The 22,955-nt window shown below is 38.8% G+C and overlaps 1 protein-coding gene across 2 annotated transcripts; it reads right to left on the reverse strand.

The window, feature by feature from the left end:
- Positions 1 to 1,706: 1,706 nt before the first annotated feature.
- On the reverse strand, positions 1,707 to 22,952 carry LOC110048631 (zinc metalloproteinase-disintegrin-like MTP8). 2 transcript variants are annotated; one of them, XM_089294737.1, is made up of 28 exons: positions 22,749 to 22,952; positions 22,471 to 22,577; positions 22,206 to 22,282; positions 22,017 to 22,089; positions 20,675 to 20,760; positions 20,214 to 20,277; positions 20,028 to 20,076; positions 18,969 to 19,030; positions 18,017 to 18,082; positions 17,566 to 17,637; positions 17,064 to 17,233; positions 16,539 to 16,620; positions 15,862 to 15,946; positions 14,839 to 14,902; positions 13,978 to 14,077; positions 13,573 to 13,644; positions 12,897 to 12,995; positions 12,029 to 12,109; positions 11,631 to 11,681; positions 11,451 to 11,514; positions 10,775 to 10,880; positions 10,276 to 10,386; positions 9,727 to 9,805; positions 9,540 to 9,632; positions 8,544 to 8,628; positions 6,512 to 6,583; positions 4,932 to 5,094; positions 1,707 to 3,430 (listed from the first exon to the last, which is right to left on the reverse strand). In XM_089294737.1, the coding sequence occupies exons 1-28, from the start codon at positions 22,819 to 22,821 to the stop codon at positions 2,617 to 2,619; spliced, it is 3,120 nt and encodes a 1,039-aa protein (XP_089150863.1). In that variant the 5' UTR covers positions 22,822 to 22,952; the 3' UTR covers positions 1,707 to 2,616. The 2 variants fall into 2 exon arrangements, with proteins under 2 accessions (XP_089150863.1, XP_089150867.1); XM_089294741.1 differs by lacking the exon at positions 6,512 to 6,583.
- Between the last annotated feature and the right edge of the window lie 3 nt (positions 22,953 to 22,955).

The following is a 22,955-nucleotide window of genomic DNA, read 5'->3' on the forward strand; positions in this document are numbered from 1 at the left end:
ATATGCCCTCAAGCAACATCGGCTAGCAGGGACCCACGTTCAAAAGGTTAATAATTGAAGTGGTTTCCGTAGCAAACTAAAATTTACTGATAACACGTCGGAAGTAATTCACGTCCGGAATCCTGAATCCCACGCGATCATTTACATAAAGTTTCGATTGTCTTGAGCAAAGCTCTGACTGGGGTGCAGGGTCGAATGCGACAATACACACGAACAGCTCTTGTGGTGGGTGCGGTATCACATGACATGCAGATATGGTTGGCATGCACTATTTTTAACAAGAAACGCTAACGCTGCAAATTGCGAGTGAGATGAAAATTCTCAAATTATTGAGCAACCAACGTATTAAATCTCAGCTTCAGTTGCTTGTGTACATTGCCCTTGATAAGCATTTCTTTTGTACTAAATTTCAAAGTCTGTTTGGGAAGTAGAACGGAATAAATGTAAGGAATATTTGATACTTACGCAATATGCAAATACGTCAAATGATTGGGGATACCCGTTTATAGCCTTTTTCTCGTTTTGGTGGTCGGAGAAAGGCGAGACCGTTATTTTTCGCGCAGGTTTTAGTATGACATTCATGATAGTCTAATGTGCACTGATCGAATACCCCAAATACCTCCCTTGATGGCTACTACAAAATTTCTTTGTTATGTAATTGATCACGACCGTCCCCTTAAAAAAGACATTAAGCCAAATTATATTGTTGCACTCAGTGATATTTTGAACTTTCACTCACTGTAAATATAATTTCCTGTCGCCTCAACAAACCCACGCTACATATATCGCAAAACCAAAAATCTCGACCTTGATCGAGATAAAAAAAAACACAACTTTTTATTTCGAGTCGGGGAGTGCCATTTTATTCGAGAGGAAGGTCAGATTCCTGAATGTACGAACAATATAGGACAATATAGTCCAAAGATGGTAAAAAGTGAAGCATATTTGAATGTCGCACCTTGCCGTGTGCGTATATTCAGCTGCGTTGTTAATGTGTACGTATCAGGGGCTATTGTTTATATAGTAAGTTGATACTTTGCATCATACCGTGCTAAAGTCCTCAGGGAAGAAAAGAAGGCGATAAAGATGGAAATTATTTTAATGCTCAAAAGACTGAAAGGCTGCCATATTTCCTTTTTACAGCAAAGAGGGGTGCAAAAGGCCCATTCCGCTAGATACGGATGCTTCCAGATCAGAGTCATGCAGAGTCTAGGTATCGGAACGCTTGTTGCGGTTTTTACAAAGCTGACCCTGAACACGTATTCGACCTTTTTTTGAAATAAGAAACAAATGTGACGAAAAGCCGCCCTTTTCCAGTCCAGTGGAAATCGCTATCAACGGAAACATTTAAGGAAGAAAATCAACGAAAGTAATAAAGCAACATGACATTTCGATGACCCCACGTCATCATTGTCAAATGGATAAATTAAGAATAACGGCAAGGCATATTTATAGAAATTAGGATGTTAGGAAATAAATCAGCAAAGGTAACATGAAAGCATTCTGACTGAAATGATATCAAACACAATGTTCAGATTTATATATTTTGGTATAAATCTTTCACACTCAAAGATTCCCGAAAATTTCTAACCCCAGCGAAGTCCTCAGACTTCAAATTTCAAATCTCAGTCCTCCTCCTCCGTCACTATTATAAGTATCCCGGTTTGATAGCTGGGAGTTTGTAAGACGACGAAAAAATGATCCGCTTGTTTGATGGCAATAATTTTAATTTACAACGCTCACTGTTGTCATTATAATTATATCAACGTATAATTTACATGCAGGATAAAATTTCCAATGATCTCATGCGTCTCAGTTAAGCTTGCGACTTCTCAAGACACCAACATCTTGTTCAACACATGTATGTACGTATTTAAATAAGGTTTTTTTAAAAAAAAATAACGTTCAAACTATGATTAGCCTTACCTGCCGTTCATCCGACGATATTTTGAAAACCAATTAACAAGTTACGGAGTTATCCGAAACAATTTACACTAAAACAAAATGCGTAGAAAAATAAAATACTATACTATGACAAAACCCAATGTTCACGTTCCTACGCTATTACAAACTCTTTCAAGTATAAACATAGGATGCCTCTTGTCACTAGCTTGAAGGAGACTATCACTGACAAGCTAAACTTAAGCGTAAAACTTAACCTTACGCGTGTGAAGAAATAAATTCATACTTGAGATTAAAACAACAAATAAAACGCTTCTTATCACTTGACATTTTTTTCACGAGGTAAGTTCAAGTTATAAATGCTAAAAAAATTAAGCCCAAAAGATATGAAATTTCAAACTGTACAATAAAACATGACTCAACGAATTGACAAAAGTACCTAGATATTTGGTGCAAATATTTTGTGACTGTTCTGATGATTCTGTCAACACCTGGATTAACTTCGACATCATTTTGATTAATTGCATAATTCAGCTAAATTATTTTAATTTTGTTATCTTGCCTAGCTTAATTTAATTTTCGATATTTTCACTAAGAGCGAAAGCAGTGATAAATTATTATCTTATCATGAAGAGAATCCTGTAACAATTTATTCCATAAACCATCCTATTGATGGCGGTTCAGGAGGTCCTTCAGCACGTACACGATTTCAACTCACGCGGGCTTTGTCCCAGGTCGCGGAGGAATGGGGCCTGGGGGTTTAAGAGGTGCTTTCTTTAGTCCAGCATTTGCAGTAGACAGAGGTCGCTCGTTGCTCGCGTTAAGTCCTTTCTTGATATCAGATGGTTTGAGTGGCAGAGAGGTTGGCCTTTCCTCCGAGGGTCGTTTCGGGAATCTCTTGTCAATCGGTTTTGGAACAGGCTTAAGTGCAACTTTCGGTTGACTTCCAGGGGCTTTGGCGTCATTAGCTGTGCCTGGATTTGCGTCCTTTTTCTGGTCAGGAGGAGGCCACTCCCTAGGCGCCTTTTTAGCAGGAGGCGGAGGCAATGGTGCTTTATCTAGGACTCCCGCGTGGCTCTCTGGTCGAGGAGGCTTAGTAGGTTTAAAAGGCTTAACAGGTTCCGTTACTACTGGAGGACTGGAGGCTCGATTTAAGGAATTCTTTTTGTCGCCTTTGGGTGGCCACTCACGGGTTCGAAGTGCCACGGGTGGAAGCTTTGGAGGACGTTCCTCCCTGTTCACAGCAGGTGCTCCAGGTTTAGCTGGTTTTGAGGAAGTAGGCTTTAAAGCTACTCGAGGTTGCGAAGCCGGTTGATCTTGTTTAACAGGTTCAGCTGAGAACCTTGATGTCCTTAGCGGATTAGGAGTTATAGTAACAGTAGGCTCTGCTCGGGTAGAGCTCTGGAGTGTGGGTCCTGATATATCAAGTCTTGATTTAGGAGCCTCAACGTTTGCCTTTGCAGTGGCCCTTGTTCCATTACGCGCTGCCCCACTTCGTTTAGGAGACCCATTGGACACACCTTGGTACCTATGGAAAACATTAAGTTAAATGTCAGCGGATCAAAAATTGTGTAGATAAAGTAGAGTTACAATCCGTCTGTCGATAGAGCCATTTTTTAAGAATTACGCGCACATCACTTGCCCAGTGGGTTCAAACTTTGAACACCACTAGAATTGCAAATAACAACGTTCAAATTACAAGGTTCGAAATTAGTTTGCAGAGTTCGATTTTGAGTGCTAACTTTGATTTTTGGAGACATAAAATTCATTAACCAGAAATGGCAACCGTCTCCCAGGCTTAAGAACTTCACACATGCCAAGAAACCAAGTAATTTTGGTTTCCTTTGCGTAACTGAGCTAACCAGGGTGTCAGGCTATCAGCGAATCAGATGCCACCCATTTGAAGGGTTTCTTAAGATAGTGGCGGCCGCAGCGATTGACTCCGTAATGATTGGTTTTGTACGATAGTCATTAGAGAATAAATTTTAGGGCCCGGTTCATACGTTGCACCTCTGCCGTGTTGAATTCATGATCAATTCAATGCGACTGTCGATTCATACGTCGCACTTGTGACGCACTTAACTCAGAATTAATACTGTTAGGTATGTCGCTCAGCGGAAAATGTTTTAAACGTGGAGTATTCAATTTGGCGGACGAAGATTTTGAGCGACGAAGGATTTTAATTTTGCGAAAAATAGTTGATAGCATGAGAAGAAGAAGGGGAAGACTAACAATGCAGCCGCATATGTTGCAATATGTCCAGCAAAGGCACGAGTTAAAACTGCAACTTGTCCTTGCAAAGAAGTCGTCTGAGCAGATCGCATCTAGCATAGCAGCAACGAGATTATCGAGCCTCTGCGCTTTCCTGCCAGGTAGCATTGGGACGAGAATGGCCAAGTTTCTTCCTTTTATTTGGCGGGACCAAATTTACGCATTCTCAGTACATTAACATAATGTATGTATTAGATTCGACATGGCAGATATACGACGTCTTTGAATCGGTGCTGAATTTCTGTCGGATAATGCGACAAGAACAGTCGAACATGCGGCAGAAATGCGGCAGCCGCTTCAGACGTCGAATTTAATTCGTTCTTAATTGAATTCGACACGGCAGAAATGCGACGTATGAACCGGGACTAATAGTGTAGTCAAGACAGACTGCACTTCAGATAAAAAAATATTCTCATAAATTACAAATGTTGAAGACCATTAAACGATCAATACCAGTCACCACACACATATAGACGTCAGGCAGGCGGAAGGGCGGGCGGGCGGGCAGCCAGGCAGCCAGGCAATCGGGCGGGCGGGCGGACGGGCGGGCAATCGGGCGGGCGGGCGGGCAATCGGGCGGGCGGGCGGGCAATCGGGCGGGCGGGCGGGCAATCGGGCGGGCGGGCGGGCGGGCAATCGGGCGGGCGGGCGGGCAGGCAGGCAGGCAGAGAAACAAGCAAGAAACGGAGCAGGCAGGTAAGATTTACAGACAGACACAAAGAGATTCATATCTTAATTACTAGTAGCTTGGTACTTACCTTTTACTGACTGGGGCCTTTTGCTGGAAGGCGCGCCATTTCTCCATCAGTTGTTTTCGGTAAATGATGGCACAAACAATACCGACCACCAACAAAATGATAAGAAACACACCGATTAAAATCCCTGCTAAGTTGCTTCGCCTGGCCTCTGGCTCATCAGTTGCTGTTGATACAAATCAAGTGCCCAGTGTCAACCCTCTTAGTGCAAACATGAAAACCGATATTCTTCCAACAGTTTCTCAGACGCTTCCTCTAACCCTTTTTAGAAGAATTTCGAACACAACCACCCTACTTATACTTGATATAAACAGCCAGAAATTCAGAAGCTGGGGGCTTACATTGTTAAAATTATAAAGAAATGCAGTGAAAATGTGATATCAAAATTAACCAACATGTTGACGTGAAATCCATGTAACTAACAACCCTTCCGACAATACGGTCCCCCCCCCCCTGAAGATAACAATCCCCTTAGGAGATAAGAACTCCTCCAACCAAAGTAACTAAAGTGGATGATAACTCGATTGTACTGTACATCATTGAGCTGCTTGTCTATCAATTGTCAATTCTCAGCCCGCTTTATTTGTGCGGAAAAGGCGTAATTTTGACGACCCAGTAATCATGGTTACGACATATTCTCATTATCTCTGTACCTTCGCCGTTTCTATTCATTTTTAGTATAAATCTACTAGCGTTCTATTACGAATACCGTCCTCTGATTGGTTGCGCTACTATCTATTCTGTTGTAGATAGTGGGTAGCCTACCATTGTGCGCCTGTTAACAAAATGGTGGCCGCTTCTTTGCGTTTTCGAAGCGTCTGTGAAGAGGATTTAGACAAAGTTCTGAACGACTAGTAGACTTATACTTAAACAACTAGATTATTCGCTCTCGATTTCTCTGCGTGATAGTTGACTCGGACAGCGCCCTCGTCAAGTATCATGTGATAGAAATCTCGAGCTCATAATCTAATTGTTTAATATTTTACGCGGATGTACGTGCAGACAGATAGGACGGTGGACTTGTCAAGAAGGTGAAAGCGATAGAAAATACTGGCCCATTTATTTTGAGATTTTAAGATACTTTAGAAGAAAGTGATATGCTACGACACATACAGTTCATCACGGCATGCAGTATGATATTTCACGCAGTGGCTTGATGCAATGTCCGCTGATTGGGTAATAACAGCACAGATATTAAATTAAGTTTGATCACTAGTTTTCAAGGTCTGTCCACTGGTGCAGTGCCAAGTATCGACATTAGTGAAAGAGTGACGATAGACATTTTAACTTACCAAACATTTGTATAATCCAGATTACTTGATCACCTTTTACATTTAGCAACGGTTAGATGCATCAAACAGTCTACATAATTTTATGTTTATGCTTATACTGTTCTCAGCATCATCTCGTTAAAGCATTAGCATCGCTGATGCATCAAAGCGTTATTAAAAGCATTAAAGCATTATTAAAGCTATTTAAAGCACATACGTTATACAAATTTACAGCATTATGGTTACAATTCAGAGCACATATTCATATGTATTAGTCGTACAGAGGGAGAGTTAAAGAAAAACCGGTCTTACCTGGCACCTCATGACCTGTGTAGTTATTTGTTGTAGGGGGGACTATAGTGCGCTCTGTGCCGTTATCTGTACCTGAGGAAGGTTTTAATATAGCAGCGAGAGTGCATATGTACTTCAGTGGGTTTTGAAGAAATGAAAGCAATAATTTATTCGTGCATATAGAATAACTAAAGCATGCATTTATACCTGAAAATAGTTCAGGAGCTCAACATTTTCACGAGATCAGCCCTCCAACACTTTGATTCTTTTATTAAACAGGTTTATATTCATTATTGAACTAAAAATAGAACTATTTTCTTATGACTGTTGTACGCCTAAACCAGAGTAGCACCATTTGGTCAATCACACACAAGTAACGTAATTAAGTAATCAAAACTCGATCCGTACCAAGCGCGCCGGAGAACGAGCTACTGATGCAAGCGCGGGAAACCCAAGCCATGGTTGGTGTCGGGTTTGCCTCTGATTGGTTGGAAGCTTACTCAGATCGTATGGCTTTTTCTGAAGTCAAAAGAAATTCGCTCTACTGTGTTTTCTAACTTTGTTATAGTCAAGTTTGATCTTCTAGTGAAGCACATAGCAAAAGTAAACTGCAAAAACTGAGCTGACTTTACAGTATTTGTAGCAAAAGCAGCTCAGCCGTGATAACTGATTCTGATGACGTGTTAGTGACACGGCGTTAGATTATGTATGGGTTATTGACCAAGTGTGAGGTCAAGATGGCTGGATATTGGCCAAGTTCTTTTTTTGCGTGTTTATGGACTGGGACGGAGTCGAGGTCAATAAACTCGCAAAAAAAGAACGAGGCCAATATCAAGCCATCTTGACCGAACAAGCCTGGTCAACAAAGGATTTATTATACGGCTTTTGGCGAAATTTTACTTGCGGGACACGGCAGGTAGTACCGAGTGAGCAAGATAGCTCCATCTTGCCTGCTCGGATAACCAATTACAGAGCAGGATTTGATTCATCTTGCCCGCTCACGGAGCTAGCCACATAATAAAGACATTTAATTTAACGCCATACTGAGTTAACTTTACATTGTTTGTAGCAAAAGCAGTTCAGCCGTGATAACTGATTCTGACTACGTGTTAGTGACACGGCGTTAGATTATTGACATTTAATTTAACGCCATAACGTTAACATGCTGGTATTATTAAGACGTCACAAAGTCCAGACTCAACTGATCAAAACTTAGTCTTAGTAATTCAAACACAAGTGTGTGAACTTTGAGGAAATCGCGGTTTACTGCCGGAGTCGAACCACGAGGGCTCTAGCTTTTTATTTATGTTTGGTAAGATAGCATTTGATTTACGGTCAGATTTGAGCCAGTGATTTTGGGATTTATTCACGTTAGTATCATGTATTTAATTCTATTGCTCAATATTGTAATCGTTAATCTTTTTACATTTTATTCGCACTTTACGTTTTAAAGTTAAATTATTGTAACTCGTTTTAATTTATAACATTTTTATCGTGAATGCATCGTTAGCGCAATCGCTGTTTTATCCTATTTTTTTTATTTGCGATGTTTGTATTTGCTTAGCACCAGCGCGGTAAATGAGGATGAAGAAGATGGCAGAGAGTGAAACACGTTTTTTTGTGTAGAGATGTGACGCAAGAACTGTGAGACGCTGTGCATGACACAATGTTGTAAAGCGTAATACGTTTGATTCAGAGGTTGTCGAGTTAGTAAGGCGGGAAGTGACCTTGTAATCACACAAAACTCAAATCAGTATGAAACTATAACTTCTGATTTCGTCGCGATTTTTAACAGCTCGAGAAAGCGCACCATATCTCACACCGCACCCTATTCGCGGACAAGAGTACGGCGCGCTTTGAGGGATCATCTGCTTTCCCAGGCTCCAACGACAAATGAAGTACCCCGCCCCTAGCTCTGTTGTAATACGGACATACACTGAGTTCCTGCTCTTACAAGAAAACATGCAAGCCTTTACAGAGTAGCCATGACAACCAAAGGACCAAATGACGCCGAAACGGAGCGACATGTTAGACTCGGTTGGCCCGCACGTACCTTGTGTATTGCATTCTTCCCATACACTGCAGTCTGCTCCTCGCCAACAGCTATAACAGAAACACTCGAACTCGTTGTTGCATACCTGTGGAATAACAACCGAACAAAAAGGCCAGTTACACACCAGTCAAAGAAGTAACTGATCAATCTTCATGACACTCGAGCCATCACGGAGTAATTCCAGTGCGTTTCGTATCGTTTTTGTCGCGTAAGGTACAGTCCGTCTCTAAGGGCCTGTTTACAAGGAGAGAGGGTTACCCTAGCGAGCGGGTTACCCTAGCACTCAAATATTTCCTCATTTTTCGTTAGTCGTGTTTACAAGGTAGCTAGGGTTACCCGGGTAGGCGGGTTAACTTTTTCCCTTACAAACACTCCAGGTAGGGTTAACCCGCCTACCCGGGTTAACTTTCTAATTGTTTCCAGACCCTTTGAGTGTAACCGCGCGCTAAGTTGTCCCGGGTTGTAGGGTTACCCTACCTGTGAAATTTTGCTTGTAAACCAGGGCTATCTTTTGCCGTCCAGCTAGGGTTCACCCGCTTGCTAGGGTAACCCTCCCTCCTTGTCAACAGGCCCTAACATAAGTTGAAGACACTGCCCGATACCAACACTACATTTGTGGTGTTTGGAAAGGGGATATTCAAAAAGAAGGTCCGTCAGCTACAAACGAACCGTGTTCATTTGTAACCACCAGTAAGGCATTACTTCTCAAACGTGCACTTCATGTTCAAGAACACCTGCATTCGCGCAAGGACGCTTTGCAAAGATAAGAGAGCTCATTAAGCACAGACGTTTTTGAACCACAGACCTCAAACAGAAGTTTATGTTCTTGCTTTTAGCGCGCTTTCACCCCCTCCACCTCCCCCTCTCTCTCCCCCCCCCCCCCCCCCCCCGATGAGTAGGAATAGTCGATATCACACGCCAAAGATGAGAAAATTCGACTTCTAGTTTTCTTCCGACTCTTAAAAACATTAAGTCCGTTAACATAAAACAACTTACTCCGTTTCCATTAGAATAAGAACAGTTGTTCGGACACTGCTTGAAGCCGGCAGTGAACGTTTCAATACTTGTACACTTCCGGTTTACACAAAGCTGGAAAAAGGAAGAACAAAAATCGTCATTCTAAAAATCTTTTTCAAATAATAATTGGAAACTATTTATTTTAAACCAAGTCAAGTCAAGCTACCTTATTATCTCCACACTTTGTTCCGTCCACAGTTTGCCCTGGATCAGAAACATCTAAACCAAGGCTCACAGAAGTGCTTCTAAAACCAAACGTACAGGAAAAACTTGAGCACTTCAGTAGTTTTATTTAAAAGCAGACCAAATCACGGATACTAAAGGGTTGTTTCTGGTGTGTATTGCCGTTCGCACTACGCCACTAGAATCCTCCTGCACGCGCAAAAGAACATTTACCTAATACGACCTTTCTCCTATTTCGCAAACATTTTTATGTTCAGCGTTTCCCTCCCCCACCCCTGCTGTCAACTGAGAGGGAGCTACTCGTGGTTAAGTGGGTTGCTACAGGGCCAGTAATGGTTAAAAAACTCTTGGGAGTCCTTTTGAGTGGTCGACACTTCGTTCGCCTGATCAACCAAAACCCATGCGCGTTTGCTTAAACGTTCTTCCAACCATCAAATTTCTAAACTCGTTTAGTTCAAAGTCATGAAAATAACTCTTGACTATTTACAACAATAATGCGCTTTTATAGAGCGGAAAACAGTTCGATACTTACTTGCATACCGTTGAACCATAGGTATGTATGTAAATACCTCGATGTCTTCCAATAACAGGAAATTTAACCCCGTCAAGGTTGGTACAATGAAGCATGCCACACAACTTGTCCCTATAAGGGTAACAACAATTACTGGTCAAAACTTGTTGCTACCCAAGCTGGCGAACCACCTTTAGGCCAGTCACGAAATCGTGGAAACTGGATCTCATGACCGTCCAGAAGAAGGTTTGTGAAGGGGAAAGATTTCAAATATTTACTTACAGACTGTAAGTAGCTTAAGTAACGTGGAAATTTCCTGTGATCAAATGACCTAAGCTTAAGTGAGCATAAGTGAGGGGAAAGCAGCATGTCTGAGGTATAAAGTATGTGAGTCGTTTTTGGGAAAAACACACTGGCAGCTCGGTATGCTTACGGGTCAATTCTGAATTGACGCTCATGTTAATTTTAGCACAAACAGCCATTATATAAGCTGTGCGGACCTACAATTCTAAACACTTACTCTGAAGCGCACTTCAGATACGCGTTATCACCAAACTGGCCACAGTTTCCTCGATAATCTCCCTTCTCGTTCCAGGTATAACAACCGTCTGGACCCGTCAGTGCATCTGAAGGACGACAAAGTCATTAGCTCAGAGCCATATGAAGCCGAAGGCATCTGTTTACAGGAGATGTCTTGCCATGATGAACAAGTCTTTCACGTCTTGTGGAGTCGGTCAGAAAAATATACTCAGTCTCTTCCCTGTTTATTACTAGTGATGCCTAGTGGTGCCTACTGGTGCCTACTGGTGCAGTCATTTCTTCGGTAAGTTGTAAGTAACTGTTTTTCCACGTCACTATGATTATGTTGAATTAATTACGTTAGATTTTCACACTTAGTTGTTTGATGTCGCTTTAAGCTGCTTTTCGCTAAAGAATTATAAATTAAACAAACTTAAGGTAGCTAGGGAAAAATTGATTAATGTTCATTTTTTCCATAGTTACAGAAATGCTCGTTGCGTAAGTTTCTATTTTCTGCAAGCAGTTGAAGAAGTTACCGAAAGTTAACTGAAAAGTAGAATAGACTAACGTGACAGCTAGGTTCTGAGCTGCAAATATTTCAGTGAACGGCAAATAAGACAAAGCAAAGTTGTAACACTGCACAGTCTTAATACAACTGTATATAGCTTAACTCATACCTGGTCCCCACAGATCTTGACACTGGACGTCGTGTAAAGGGCATTCGCTCTTGTAGCAGTATCCCTTGAAAAGAACAACACATAAAACAATGAAAAAAGCAGTATGGAGAGGAGAGCTTGGAGATATCGTTTTAAAAATTAACCCATTTCCATAGGATGGTAAGACGGCGCACTTCTTACCTTATTGTCAGCACAAGGCATACCATCAACAACGTACTTGTTACTCGGACACTGAAATAAAAATTTCGTTGTTTAAAGTTCCTTCAGCTAAGAACGCTTTGCAATTAAGTAGACGCCGTTTAGTCCTTAAATATTAACATAAAAATTATCTTTACTGACCATCACCTGCCATATAAAATAAGTTGTGAGAATTTGCATACATACCGTGGCAATATCCGTTAATAATCGTTTCAATTCTCTAATCTGTAAGCTTGACATAAATTGATGTAACATAGTGGACACACCACGAAACGATGACTTGTGGGGATTACAAGGACAGACAAAAAAAGCCAACTGGGAACCTGACAGTGGGTTAGAAGATATCATCTTATTCTAAAGGTGACTATTCTTCTACTTACCAATTCCGATTTTCCAGTACAAAATTCTGGTAAATCGCATTCAGTAATTTTATCCCGACAAAGTGAGCCTTCAGACTTGAGCTGCAAAAAAGCAAAAGCAATGAGATTTAGTTACACAAAGTCAAAAAATACAAACAAGGTGTGAAAACTGTTCTCTGATAAGCCTAGCACAGTAAACCATGTTCACATTTGTGGAATCAAAGGCCTAAGAAATCGTCTTCTCAAACTCATTAATAATTCATCAAGTTTAAACAAAGGAAATCATGACCGTGACGGTGTTCGGATATCTGATCTTAATTAGCATAGATTTTTACGATTTTATTTCTCCGTTTTCTCCTTAGTTTTAGTTTTGATTGAGAATATATATCAAACACTTAAAACAGTGTTTGACCACATTTCCAAACACCTCGAAGATCGTCAAAAATACTCCGCTGCGCGTCGTATTTTCAACTCTCTTCTCGGTGTTTAGGAATGTGGTCAAACACGGTCTTTCGTGTTTGAAATGTTACGTCAAAGCACTTGCAAATTCTCGATTCACAATCAAGCACACAAGAGCTGACCGAAAGCTGATGTAAAATGATACTGACATGATGTTAACTGATTGACTTCAAATGACACTGAAGGAGCTGAAACATTTGAAGAATAATAATTTTTCTTCAAATGTTTCAGTTCCTTCAGTGTTATTGTTGATCAGTTTCAGCCCCACTTTTTGCTATTCACAATTATGCCTGGTAACAACCATAGCATATTTTGACCCTTCAGGTTGTCGAGCAACATGAGTGACAAAAACTGCGGGCTCAGATCGTGGTAATCTGACCCGTAAAGCCTAGAACTAGACGTACGTTTCCCAGATTTAAGAGAAACCTACCTTACAATTCAAGCAACATGGTCCAGTGTCGCATTCAGAACTGGGATGAAGCTTGCAGGTCGTGGCATTACAACAGTTGTCACTATACTTCTCACACTCCTGACAAACACAAGCACCAAACGAGTTGAAACATTGTTGTCTTGTGTTATGTGAAACTACATGTGGCACGGGTGTCTAATAATCCAAGGTGGAGCATCTCGCCCTGACTGGGATCACCATAACTCTTTCCACCACTCAGGTGTATTAATGATTACCAGCAAGTTGTTAATTAAAAGGCTAAACAATAAAGTACTGCTGCAGTAGTCTAAGCCAGGTAGCACCTTATCAAGGATGAGTCATAGCACTTCTTTTAAACATTTGCTACAGAAACTAGAGTATACTGCTATATCATCTAAGAAAGCTAAACAGCCAGGAGTCCATCGTGGCAGGGGTTGCTTTCAGAGGGTGGTCTGTATCTTTTGTAGGCTTTCAGAAATATAGAAAACTAAAAATATAGAAATTATATAGAAAACTAAAAAAAAACTAAAAAAACTAAAAACGCTGCAAAAAGTTATGCGTACCCTTACCATATTTGCAGGGCGTGGTATAATTGCTCATATACCATGATGGCTACACCAATGAAAACTCTTAAATTGCATTATCCAATGATCCATGTTTTTACTCAATATTATCATACCTCAATGGTGCCGCAGTCACACTCTTCACCTTCTTCTTTGAATCCATTACCACACAAAGCATCTCCAAACAACTAAGAAAATTACCAGCTACATCATTAAAAATGTCTTCAATCATCATAGTGACACTATACAGTCAACCACAAGGATTGCAAACAGCAGGTCTTAAATTAATCCAGTTTAAGTCATCACCCTAGCAACATCAAAAACACTTTTTTCTCTCCGAAATGTAATGAATTGCTTAAATGTTAAATGCTTACATAACCTCATCTAAAAATGTGGGGCGTTGGGAGAATTCTGAAAAGTTATACAAACTATTGACTGCATCATGGGTTTGCATAAATGTCTTGAATTCTCCCAACCCTCCTCGTGTTTAGACTAGGCCATATAAATTTATGAGAACTTACAGTTGAAGGTTTGTCAAATAAGCAGGCGTCCAAGCCTCTCTTCAGAAACTTGTCAAATGATTCAAAACTACAGGAAGACCATTCTGTTGATGGTTTACTCCTAATATTGAAAAGAAGAATGTTAAATTCTTTTTGTTTGGAGACAATGTAACTAGGTATGACTTTGGCCCTGTACGGTAAAGAATTTCCGATATAAGGCCTGCCAGCTCAGGCATTTGACTGTTGACAAAATGTTGGTTAGTGGTCAGAAGCTAAAAGATTTTTGTAATCAATGGATCTTCAAGAGCCTTTGTTCACATCACTCTGCTATTCCACCTCTGTTTTGTCAACATATCTTTTTCCCTTAATAGAAAGACACGTTAACTATGGATTTGCTGCCATAGAGGAATTTTTCAATTTTTTAATAATCAAAAACGAGTTACCAGAAACCCTTTATAGATTGAGACAGTACCAGTGAAGTTAGTACCTGTTAGTAAAAACAACAATTCTTAACACATATGGACAGAAGGAACATAGCGGGGGAGTTGTTCATTTTGTTATAGGTTATCTAGTTTAGTTTTGTCAAAACTCATAGAGGGTGGGGAATTTGACTGTGTACATACTTTGCCGACATTTTTGACCAAAATATTTTAAAATAGCTGAAATGTTCAGAGGTCTTCCTGGAAGGAGAGGAAATTTGAACTCTTACATTTGACTGACGTGTTAGTTCTCCTAAAGTTTAGCTGTTAATGCAGCTTGTCAGTCACTCTGAGTGAACCTTGTTATGCTCAGTACAGCAAATGTCTTGACCACTAGAAAATAACAACTAGACCTTAAGAGTTCAACTCAAAAAATATATATATATAGTGACACAAGTCTTACTTGGCTACTGCAGACATAATGCAACCTTGATTCTCAGCTGGTGCATCGCATTTACAACCATCAACTGAGGAAAACACAAACAGGGTTGTTGGTATAAAAGAAAAGAAATGTTTTTAATATGCCATTCCTGAGTTATTTAATGCTGTTTCAAAACGAGTCCCTGTGTAAAACCCAGGAAATGAAAATGATTTTTGATTTGCATGAAGATGAACTTGTACGTGCAGCAAATTTTCATTGATTGGTTTCACTTGAAGACTCAATTCCCAGGAGGGGGGTACTCCCATTAAATTTCGGACAGGTGTGTGCCACGAAGGGTCTTAAACCGTGACCCTATTTAAGGATGAATCAAACGAAAATTGATACCCTATTTAAGGCCCAAACCCGAAAAATGACACCCTATGGAAGGGAAGAAGAAAAACTCAAAATAGCTTGAATGGGTCAACTTTACTTCATTTCTGTGTGATACCTGGAAGTCAACATCAAGCATAGTATGGTAGATTAAGCCTACTTTAGCAATATGCCATCATAAACATGGTAAATCTTTTCTGATATAATTTAGGCACCCTATCTAAGGATCACACCGGGACACTATGCCAACATGGGCGAAAATGCTACCCCATTTAAGGATCGAGAACCTCAAAAAACCATACCCTATCCTGCAGCACATACCTGTATAGCCCATATAGGGGAGTAGCCCACCCCCCCCCCCCCCCGGACTCAATTTGACACAGATAAAGGCAAGAGGCAACCTTGGAATGGCGTATTACTGGAAGGTTTCTTTCTTAAGTTCTGTTTTCTTTTTTAATAGAATCTCATTTTGATTAAACAGCTGCAAAAGCAGCTGAACTGGGCTTGATCATCCCACAAGGGGTTCACTTCCAACCGTTGACACAAACACACTTTCTTTTAAAAACCATTTTACAGGACAAAGTTATGCCCTGTTTTTATCAAATCACATGAACATATACCTCACATTATGGTATTGCCAGGTGTTTTTTAAAAGTACAATTTAGTTTTACTTACTATCTTCATCATGATACAAGCCAAAGTTGTGACCCATTTCATGAGCTACGGTTGCTGCTGTAGCTGCTGCACTAAATGAATGATCCTTACAACAGGGAAGAAAAAGAAAAGCTGATTTAATATACACGGTGTTTTAAATCTGTTTGTCAACTTCAGCTAGTTCATTTAACCACTTAAAAATCAATTGACTGAATTCTGTTCCCTCACTTTTCATTCCTTATGATCAACAATTTTCATTGATTATTCCAGCTGTTTAATTCCCATTTATTCATATATTTATTGCATTTTACCATATAATGCTGTATAATCTTTGTATCCATCTTTTTGAGATGTCTTTGCTTAGTTACAACCTACAACATAGCTCAACATGTTGTTAAGTTTTTTTATCTTCAGGGATCTGACTGAGCTAACAGCTAACAAAATGAGAAAACAGCCTAAATTCTGATTATAATGTAAAAATGTACAGGCAGCCAAAATCCTGATTAATAATAAATTAATGTATCTCTGACCTTCACAGCCTCCTCCTATTAATATTTTACCCCGCCTCAGTGCTTAAGCATTTTGACAGGGGCGTTGATAAGCAATCAATTATGATCGATGTCCATTTGCTTGGATTGTACTAAATAACTTCAAATTATTGCTTGGGGTGTAAATAATACTGTAGGTATGATGTATACCTGCACTACACCACCTGATTTCTCTCCACACATGGCCATTACTGAAGCTTTACCAACAGTGGCACCCTTAAAATCACGGTGCCTGGAAAAAAATGTTCAATCAAAAATTGTACGTAAAATTACACCTGACAGTCCAATACCCACCTATGGCATTACTGACATGTGTAATACGAAAAATACAACAGGGATAGAACCTACATGTATATTGCAATCACTTCTGAATCATTAATATAGTCTCCTCACAGTTCAAGCCACTCCCTTTTTGTCCACAGAAAAGCTTAGTCAGCAACAACAGTCAAGAACCACATTAATACAACCACTTCCTTAACATGACCATATCATTTGGTGGCTCGCTAGTGGCTGAATTAAAAGGGGTACAATAATAATAACTTACAGTTACAAAACAGTTATTATCTAGTTATTCATATACCTGCAAAGCATCCAAGGAACAATTTGCACTCTCTTTAAATATGGAACAATTTTATGTATGGTACATATACATTGGCCTTAATAATTAATACTCACGTTAGCAGCTGTGCATTATCATGATCATATGTCTTGACAAGTTCTTTATTTCTGTATGCCATAAAATTATCTAGGCACTTGTTTGAGTCCTCGTCGACAACGATTTTATCTGACTGACTCCATATTTCAACAGCTGTTAAAGCCACACGCACATTGAAAGGTCGGAAGAGCTGAAAACCAAGCCAAAACTTTACTACTAACCTAAATTAAAGGAGGAGGAGGAGGAAGAAGAGGAGGAGGAAATTGACAGTGTGATAAAATGTGATAAGTTATCAGAATGAGGTAATTTTTCTTTAAAATAGTTTAGGTGCAACTGGTTTTGGAGTGCTTTATACTACCTACTCATACAAATTGGCCAAGCATATAGTATTTGTCCAACCACTATATACAGAAGATCTCGTAGGTCAGGAACTTGTTAACTATCTGGTAAGTCCACCCACTCAAAGGTTCTCTGGAAGATGGGGCTGAAAATACTCAGACTGAATTACAATCAGTTACTTACAGAGTCTACAAGGTTAGCAATCATCTTTGAACGGTATTCTACTGCTGTCTTGTTGCTCTTTAGATCCAAATACTATAAAGAAACATGACATCAAATTAGATCCTACAAAATGATATTACAAAAAAAAGAAGACCATAACAACAAAAATCTACTGTGGGAGTAAGAGGACTTGTAACAGCTTCTATTTAGTTTTTATAATGATAAAAATACAATCAATGTAACCCAGATATTATAAATTTTATGCAAGCATTGTAATGAACATTAATGCAGCATATTAAATATTATATATTGAAAGTTAAGGTAGTCAGGACAGCAACTTTACTTAATTCAGATCATCTTAACCATCAGGTTATGAACAACAATTTATTATCTATAAGTAATATCAAACTTTTAAGAAGATTTCAACAAAGTAAATAATAATAAATTATAAATTTAAAAAAACCACTCTAACCTGACTGTTATCATTGACTAAAAGTAATTCCACAAACTTTGTTTCACTTTCTATGTTTCGTCGTGTCTAGAAACATAAACCAAGGTCAGATAGAATGAGATTGATATCATTCAGCCAGTAATAAAGCATGCCACCAATTAATGATGTCCTGCCTAGTAGTCTTAAACCCACAACCTTTCACACCCCTTGCCAGTTGGACATTTTAAGACATATGGGAACTATGTTGGGTGACCATTATGTGATATTTTAAGCTATTCCTACATGTACTAGGAATAGCAGAATTTGATCAAGATTATATTTCAAGTTCCATTTGCTAACATGAGGTACACAAGATACTCAAAAGGCCTGTTCTTATGAGAAATATAAACCCAGGGCACAACAATTGAGGAAGGGAGTTGCCAAGAGTTCTCATAGAATATTATGACATTTAAGTCTTGCCAAATGAGGAAAACAGTTGACAAAAATCAACTAATCCATGAGAATTTTACACAACTTGAGATCATAAATCAAAATATAAGAGCAGGTACAAATTTGATGGGAGCAACCAAAAGTAGACTAAAATTTAGGGAGAGTGCTTTGGATTTAGCAAGATAATGAGAGCAAGAGTTTGAACTCTTGGCTACTCTTGATCTCCTTTAGAATGATAACTGAAATAATTTATTAAACACTGGATCATTGGTTAATGCAATTCAAGAGTTTTCATCGCCTTAGCCATCATGGTATATGAACCATTATACACTGTACCATGGTATACAAATGTGGTAAGCGTACACATGTGCAATTTTTTGGGGCGTTTGTATTTTTATTTCATTTTAGTTTTCAATATTATGGGTGCATTTTACTTAAAACAATTATTCTACTTGCACTTGTTAGATATGAGATTGTTTCTTTAAATATAAAGATATAATTTCTTCAAAAATGTTAGCGCTATTCAACTATACAGTCAACTCACTCTGTGTTTTCTTAATGAAACCAGCTCATCCACAGAAGATGGAATATCAGAATGTTTTACTCCTGTTCAGTTAATTTAAAATTAAATTCATCAGGAAGAAAAAACAAAAGCATTACTCCTAACAAGATAATTCAATAATACAAGGCACTTAACAAGCAAGCAATACCTGCAATTAGAAATAGCCCAAACAAAATAAGCACGCTGATTGGTTTAAAACTGTGTTTCTATAACTTGATAGAAGCACAGGAGCTAGCATGAGCTGTCGACGTAATGATGGCATACATTTTGATAATCAAAGTAATTTAAAAAGTTGCTTTTCTTTTTTTTTTCGTTATGATGTTTTCCAAAAGAAAGAGAAAACATGTCCTCCGTGTTTCTACGAAATTATAGAAACACTTGTGATAGTTTGGGAAAACTAAAAAAGCTGTGGAAACACTCGCCTAACGGCTCGTGTTCCCATAACATTTCTTGTTCTCCCAAACTTCCACTCATGTTTTTACAACTTGATAGAAACAGGATAGTACATGTTTTCTTTTTCTTAAATAATGTTATCATAAGGACAAGGTGATAATATAAATTAAAGTAATATAAACATGAAAGTGACCCATATTGAGCTGAGAAATAAACATTTTTTAACTGACAGCTGAGATCCAAGATCTGCAAAATGTACTTTTAGCGGAGATATAAGCTGAACAAAGTGGCTGTGAGCCACTGAACTCTGATAATGATTTATTTAAGGCTGAGAATGCAAGTCCATTCATAGCTTGTGTCCAAATGTAGCTGTCTGAAATTACATCGAGTTGTACAGTCTCCCAGTACTCCAGCCTCATTGAGTTTGTGACGAATGATGCCATTGTCAAACATCTAAACAGATCCAGGAATGCACAAATGAGAAACCCCATTATCCGAGTTAAAAATGAGCCTAAAGCAGAGAAAACTGCACACCATCCAGATCCCCTATAAAGCCACTGGTAACCAGGTCAATATTGAATTCAGTCTGGTCAATTCAAATATAACTCTTTAACTATATTAACTGAAGTAAACAAATGAACAACTAACCACAACGTTTATCACCGGTTCTCAGGTCTTTAGTGCGGTACATAATATGCTGTGTACAAAATCAACAATATATATTTATGTATTATATAACGCATTGACCCGGTCCATTTTAAGATTCTTTGTATTTAGCAATAATTATCATTATTAATAACAGTTAGTACATATATGTAAACTAGAACAACATACCCTGTTCATATCACCAGGGAATGGTTGTACATAGTAAGTCTCATTTCCATCGTAAATCGTTCCCCTTAAAAATAAATGCATACAAAAAAAAAAAAGTTTAAACAGTGCTTAAATATACTACACTGTATAAAATGCACAATTTTGGAGAGTTGGATTTTTTGGATTAAAAAAAAAAACTGGCTGGGCTAACTTCAAAAATTCTCCTGACATAAAAACACAAGCATCAAAATACAAAAAAACAAACATCAAAATAGTATCAGGCTGCTATAAATACCTCCACTGCACTACTGACAGTAAGTACTAAAACAATATGAAATGAAAACCAAGCTCAACAGTATTTATGGGTCCTATTATCAGAAGAAAATAACATTTGATAATACTTTGACAGTAAAATTCAAATTATTCAGTATTCAGTTTCACAACAATTTATGACTAGGAACAAATTTTCAAGAATCACCCACTCAATTCCTTGACATGTGCTGATAGCCACAACTGAGTTCTTCACGCCTTGAACAGTTCCTTGATAGAAACAATTTTTGTCATTGCCCTACAAAAACAAACCACAGGGCTGTCATTAAGAGACGTAATCTAGTAACACCGGCAATGGCTAAGTATGCCTCGCAGGCCCTTGATGTCATGGTTGAACTTGCACAACATGGGAGTTTGAACCTCCACTTTCCATACCCTGCTCTACCGCCTGCAGCATTTTTTCTCATGGCTCCTGTCCACACTTGAATTTAGAAGGTTCAAACTCAAGCCACTTGACCCATGGAAAGGTCTACAAAGTAAGCCAGTTTTCTTAGCCCATGTACAGCTTTTTGTACAACAGAAACAAATTTTCTCTCAGGCATTGGAAGACACTACATGTAAGTGCAATGAAGTCCCATAACTTTGTTGCAGACAGAATTGTTATTGAACACCATTGCAAAAAAAAAAAATAATAATAATACAAGGAATTCATTGAAGTGTTACACTGCAGTAAATTCCATGTTTTTTTTTTTTCAGTAAAAGTGAGTGGGCCAAATAAAAATATTATTTTTAATCGATTGCCATATCACGTGGACATCTGCCAGCCCTCTGCTGAACATGGAGGATGGAGGAACTTTATGTCACGTCTGCTAACCACACCTATATATTTTGGTCAATATGTTAATTAACCTTTCCTATTCATAGTTATGACCTCATATGGTTACAACTGAACTGTCGACAAAGAGAAAGACACAACTCGATGTAATGTCAGCATAACAAGGGTGATTCCCTCGCCTTTACAGAAATCATATCGAATGAATGCAAAAAATAAAATGATCATGATGAGGGATGCTTCTGGATGGATTGTAAAATGGATTTTAAAACTCTCGCTAAAACAACAGGAACCTCTAGATACATCTTGTTAAATCGCAACACGATCTGTGGCCATTTGCGTATATTCTCCTGTTTCGCCGCTGTCGTCGGCTGATTAGATTGCAGAAATCGGAAATCACTTAATTTACGCTTTTAAATATCACTTGCGCGACAAAACAACCGGACACAAGTCTCTTTTGCCAAAATTATCTCAGTCAAACCACGCCAAACCATTCACAAAACCCCTCCTGGTTTAGTTTGAATTGAAACTTATTACAATGCAAACAAATTAAAATTCAAACCTTGAAAACACCCCTGTTTGATCGCGACTATTTTGAGAGATTTTTGGCTTTCAACTATGCAAATATCGGCCCATTTATCTGAAAATCCCTCAATCGCGTTACATTAGCAAAAGTCAACTATGGAATGATCAAATTTATCAAGCACAAAGGATGAACAAACCTCATTCTTGCTGATAATTTCGCGACCGTCTGCATCGAAATATCTTGACAAATAATTAGCAGATAGTAGAACGCTGTGGAACAAGAATAAAATTTTGGTAAGACGATATATTAAACCCCAGCGGAAACATCACGGAAACTTAAGAGAAGGAAAAAACACTCAGTCCAAGCAGAATATTAAAAAGCTTACCGGTTTTGGACGACATCCAAGACAAAATCCTTGCCGAATCCTCTCACGGAGAAGATCGCTCTTCCAATTTGATCATCCTAAAAGCAAAAAAAATGTAGAACTAGTGAGCTGCAATGCTTGCGAGAATTCTACTCGAGGAAAGCGCCCCGCAAGTAAGTCGATTTTATAACATAGGTGCAATAAAAATGGCATACAAAAAGATATTTAACATCCAAGGAAAGAACCGTAAAAATTTAATTTTACAGACTGATGTTGGCCCACTCACTGAATTCGATTTGTTTGAAGTCTCTCTCTTCCATCGGTCTTGTTGATGCTGATGAAGTGAGACAAATTCGTAGCTTCGCAACTCTCGGTTAAAATTGCTATGTGCACCTATACGTAGTTAAAATGTAAAAATAATTTCATGGTTAACTTACACGGAATACTAAAGAAAAAGAAAATTTTGTGTTTTCTATACCCGAATCCAGAAGAAACCAATATAACTAATAAGACTTACACGGGAAATAAACAGACAAAACAGCGCGCCACACTAAATAAGCTTACCTGCATTCACTTGCAATAAATTCAAGTGAGCGACGAGGACCACACAAGAGATTACAAAAAGATTCATCTTCATTTCTTCGTTTCAACGCGAAGACATGTCCTCCATATAAACGTGACTGGGATATAAAATCATTTGTATATCATTTGCAGCTCATTTCGTCTTCCTTTTCGCCGCCCGTCATTGCCTTACCCACGTACTTCCTGTGA

The sequence above is a fragment of the Orbicella faveolata genome, unplaced genomic scaffold (genome assembly GCF_042242905.1).
Source record: "Orbicella faveolata isolate gen_17 unplaced genomic scaffold, um_ofav_v1 contig_1, whole genome shotgun sequence".
Lineage (NCBI taxonomy): Eukaryota > Metazoa > Cnidaria > Anthozoa > Scleractinia > Merulinidae > Orbicella > Orbicella faveolata.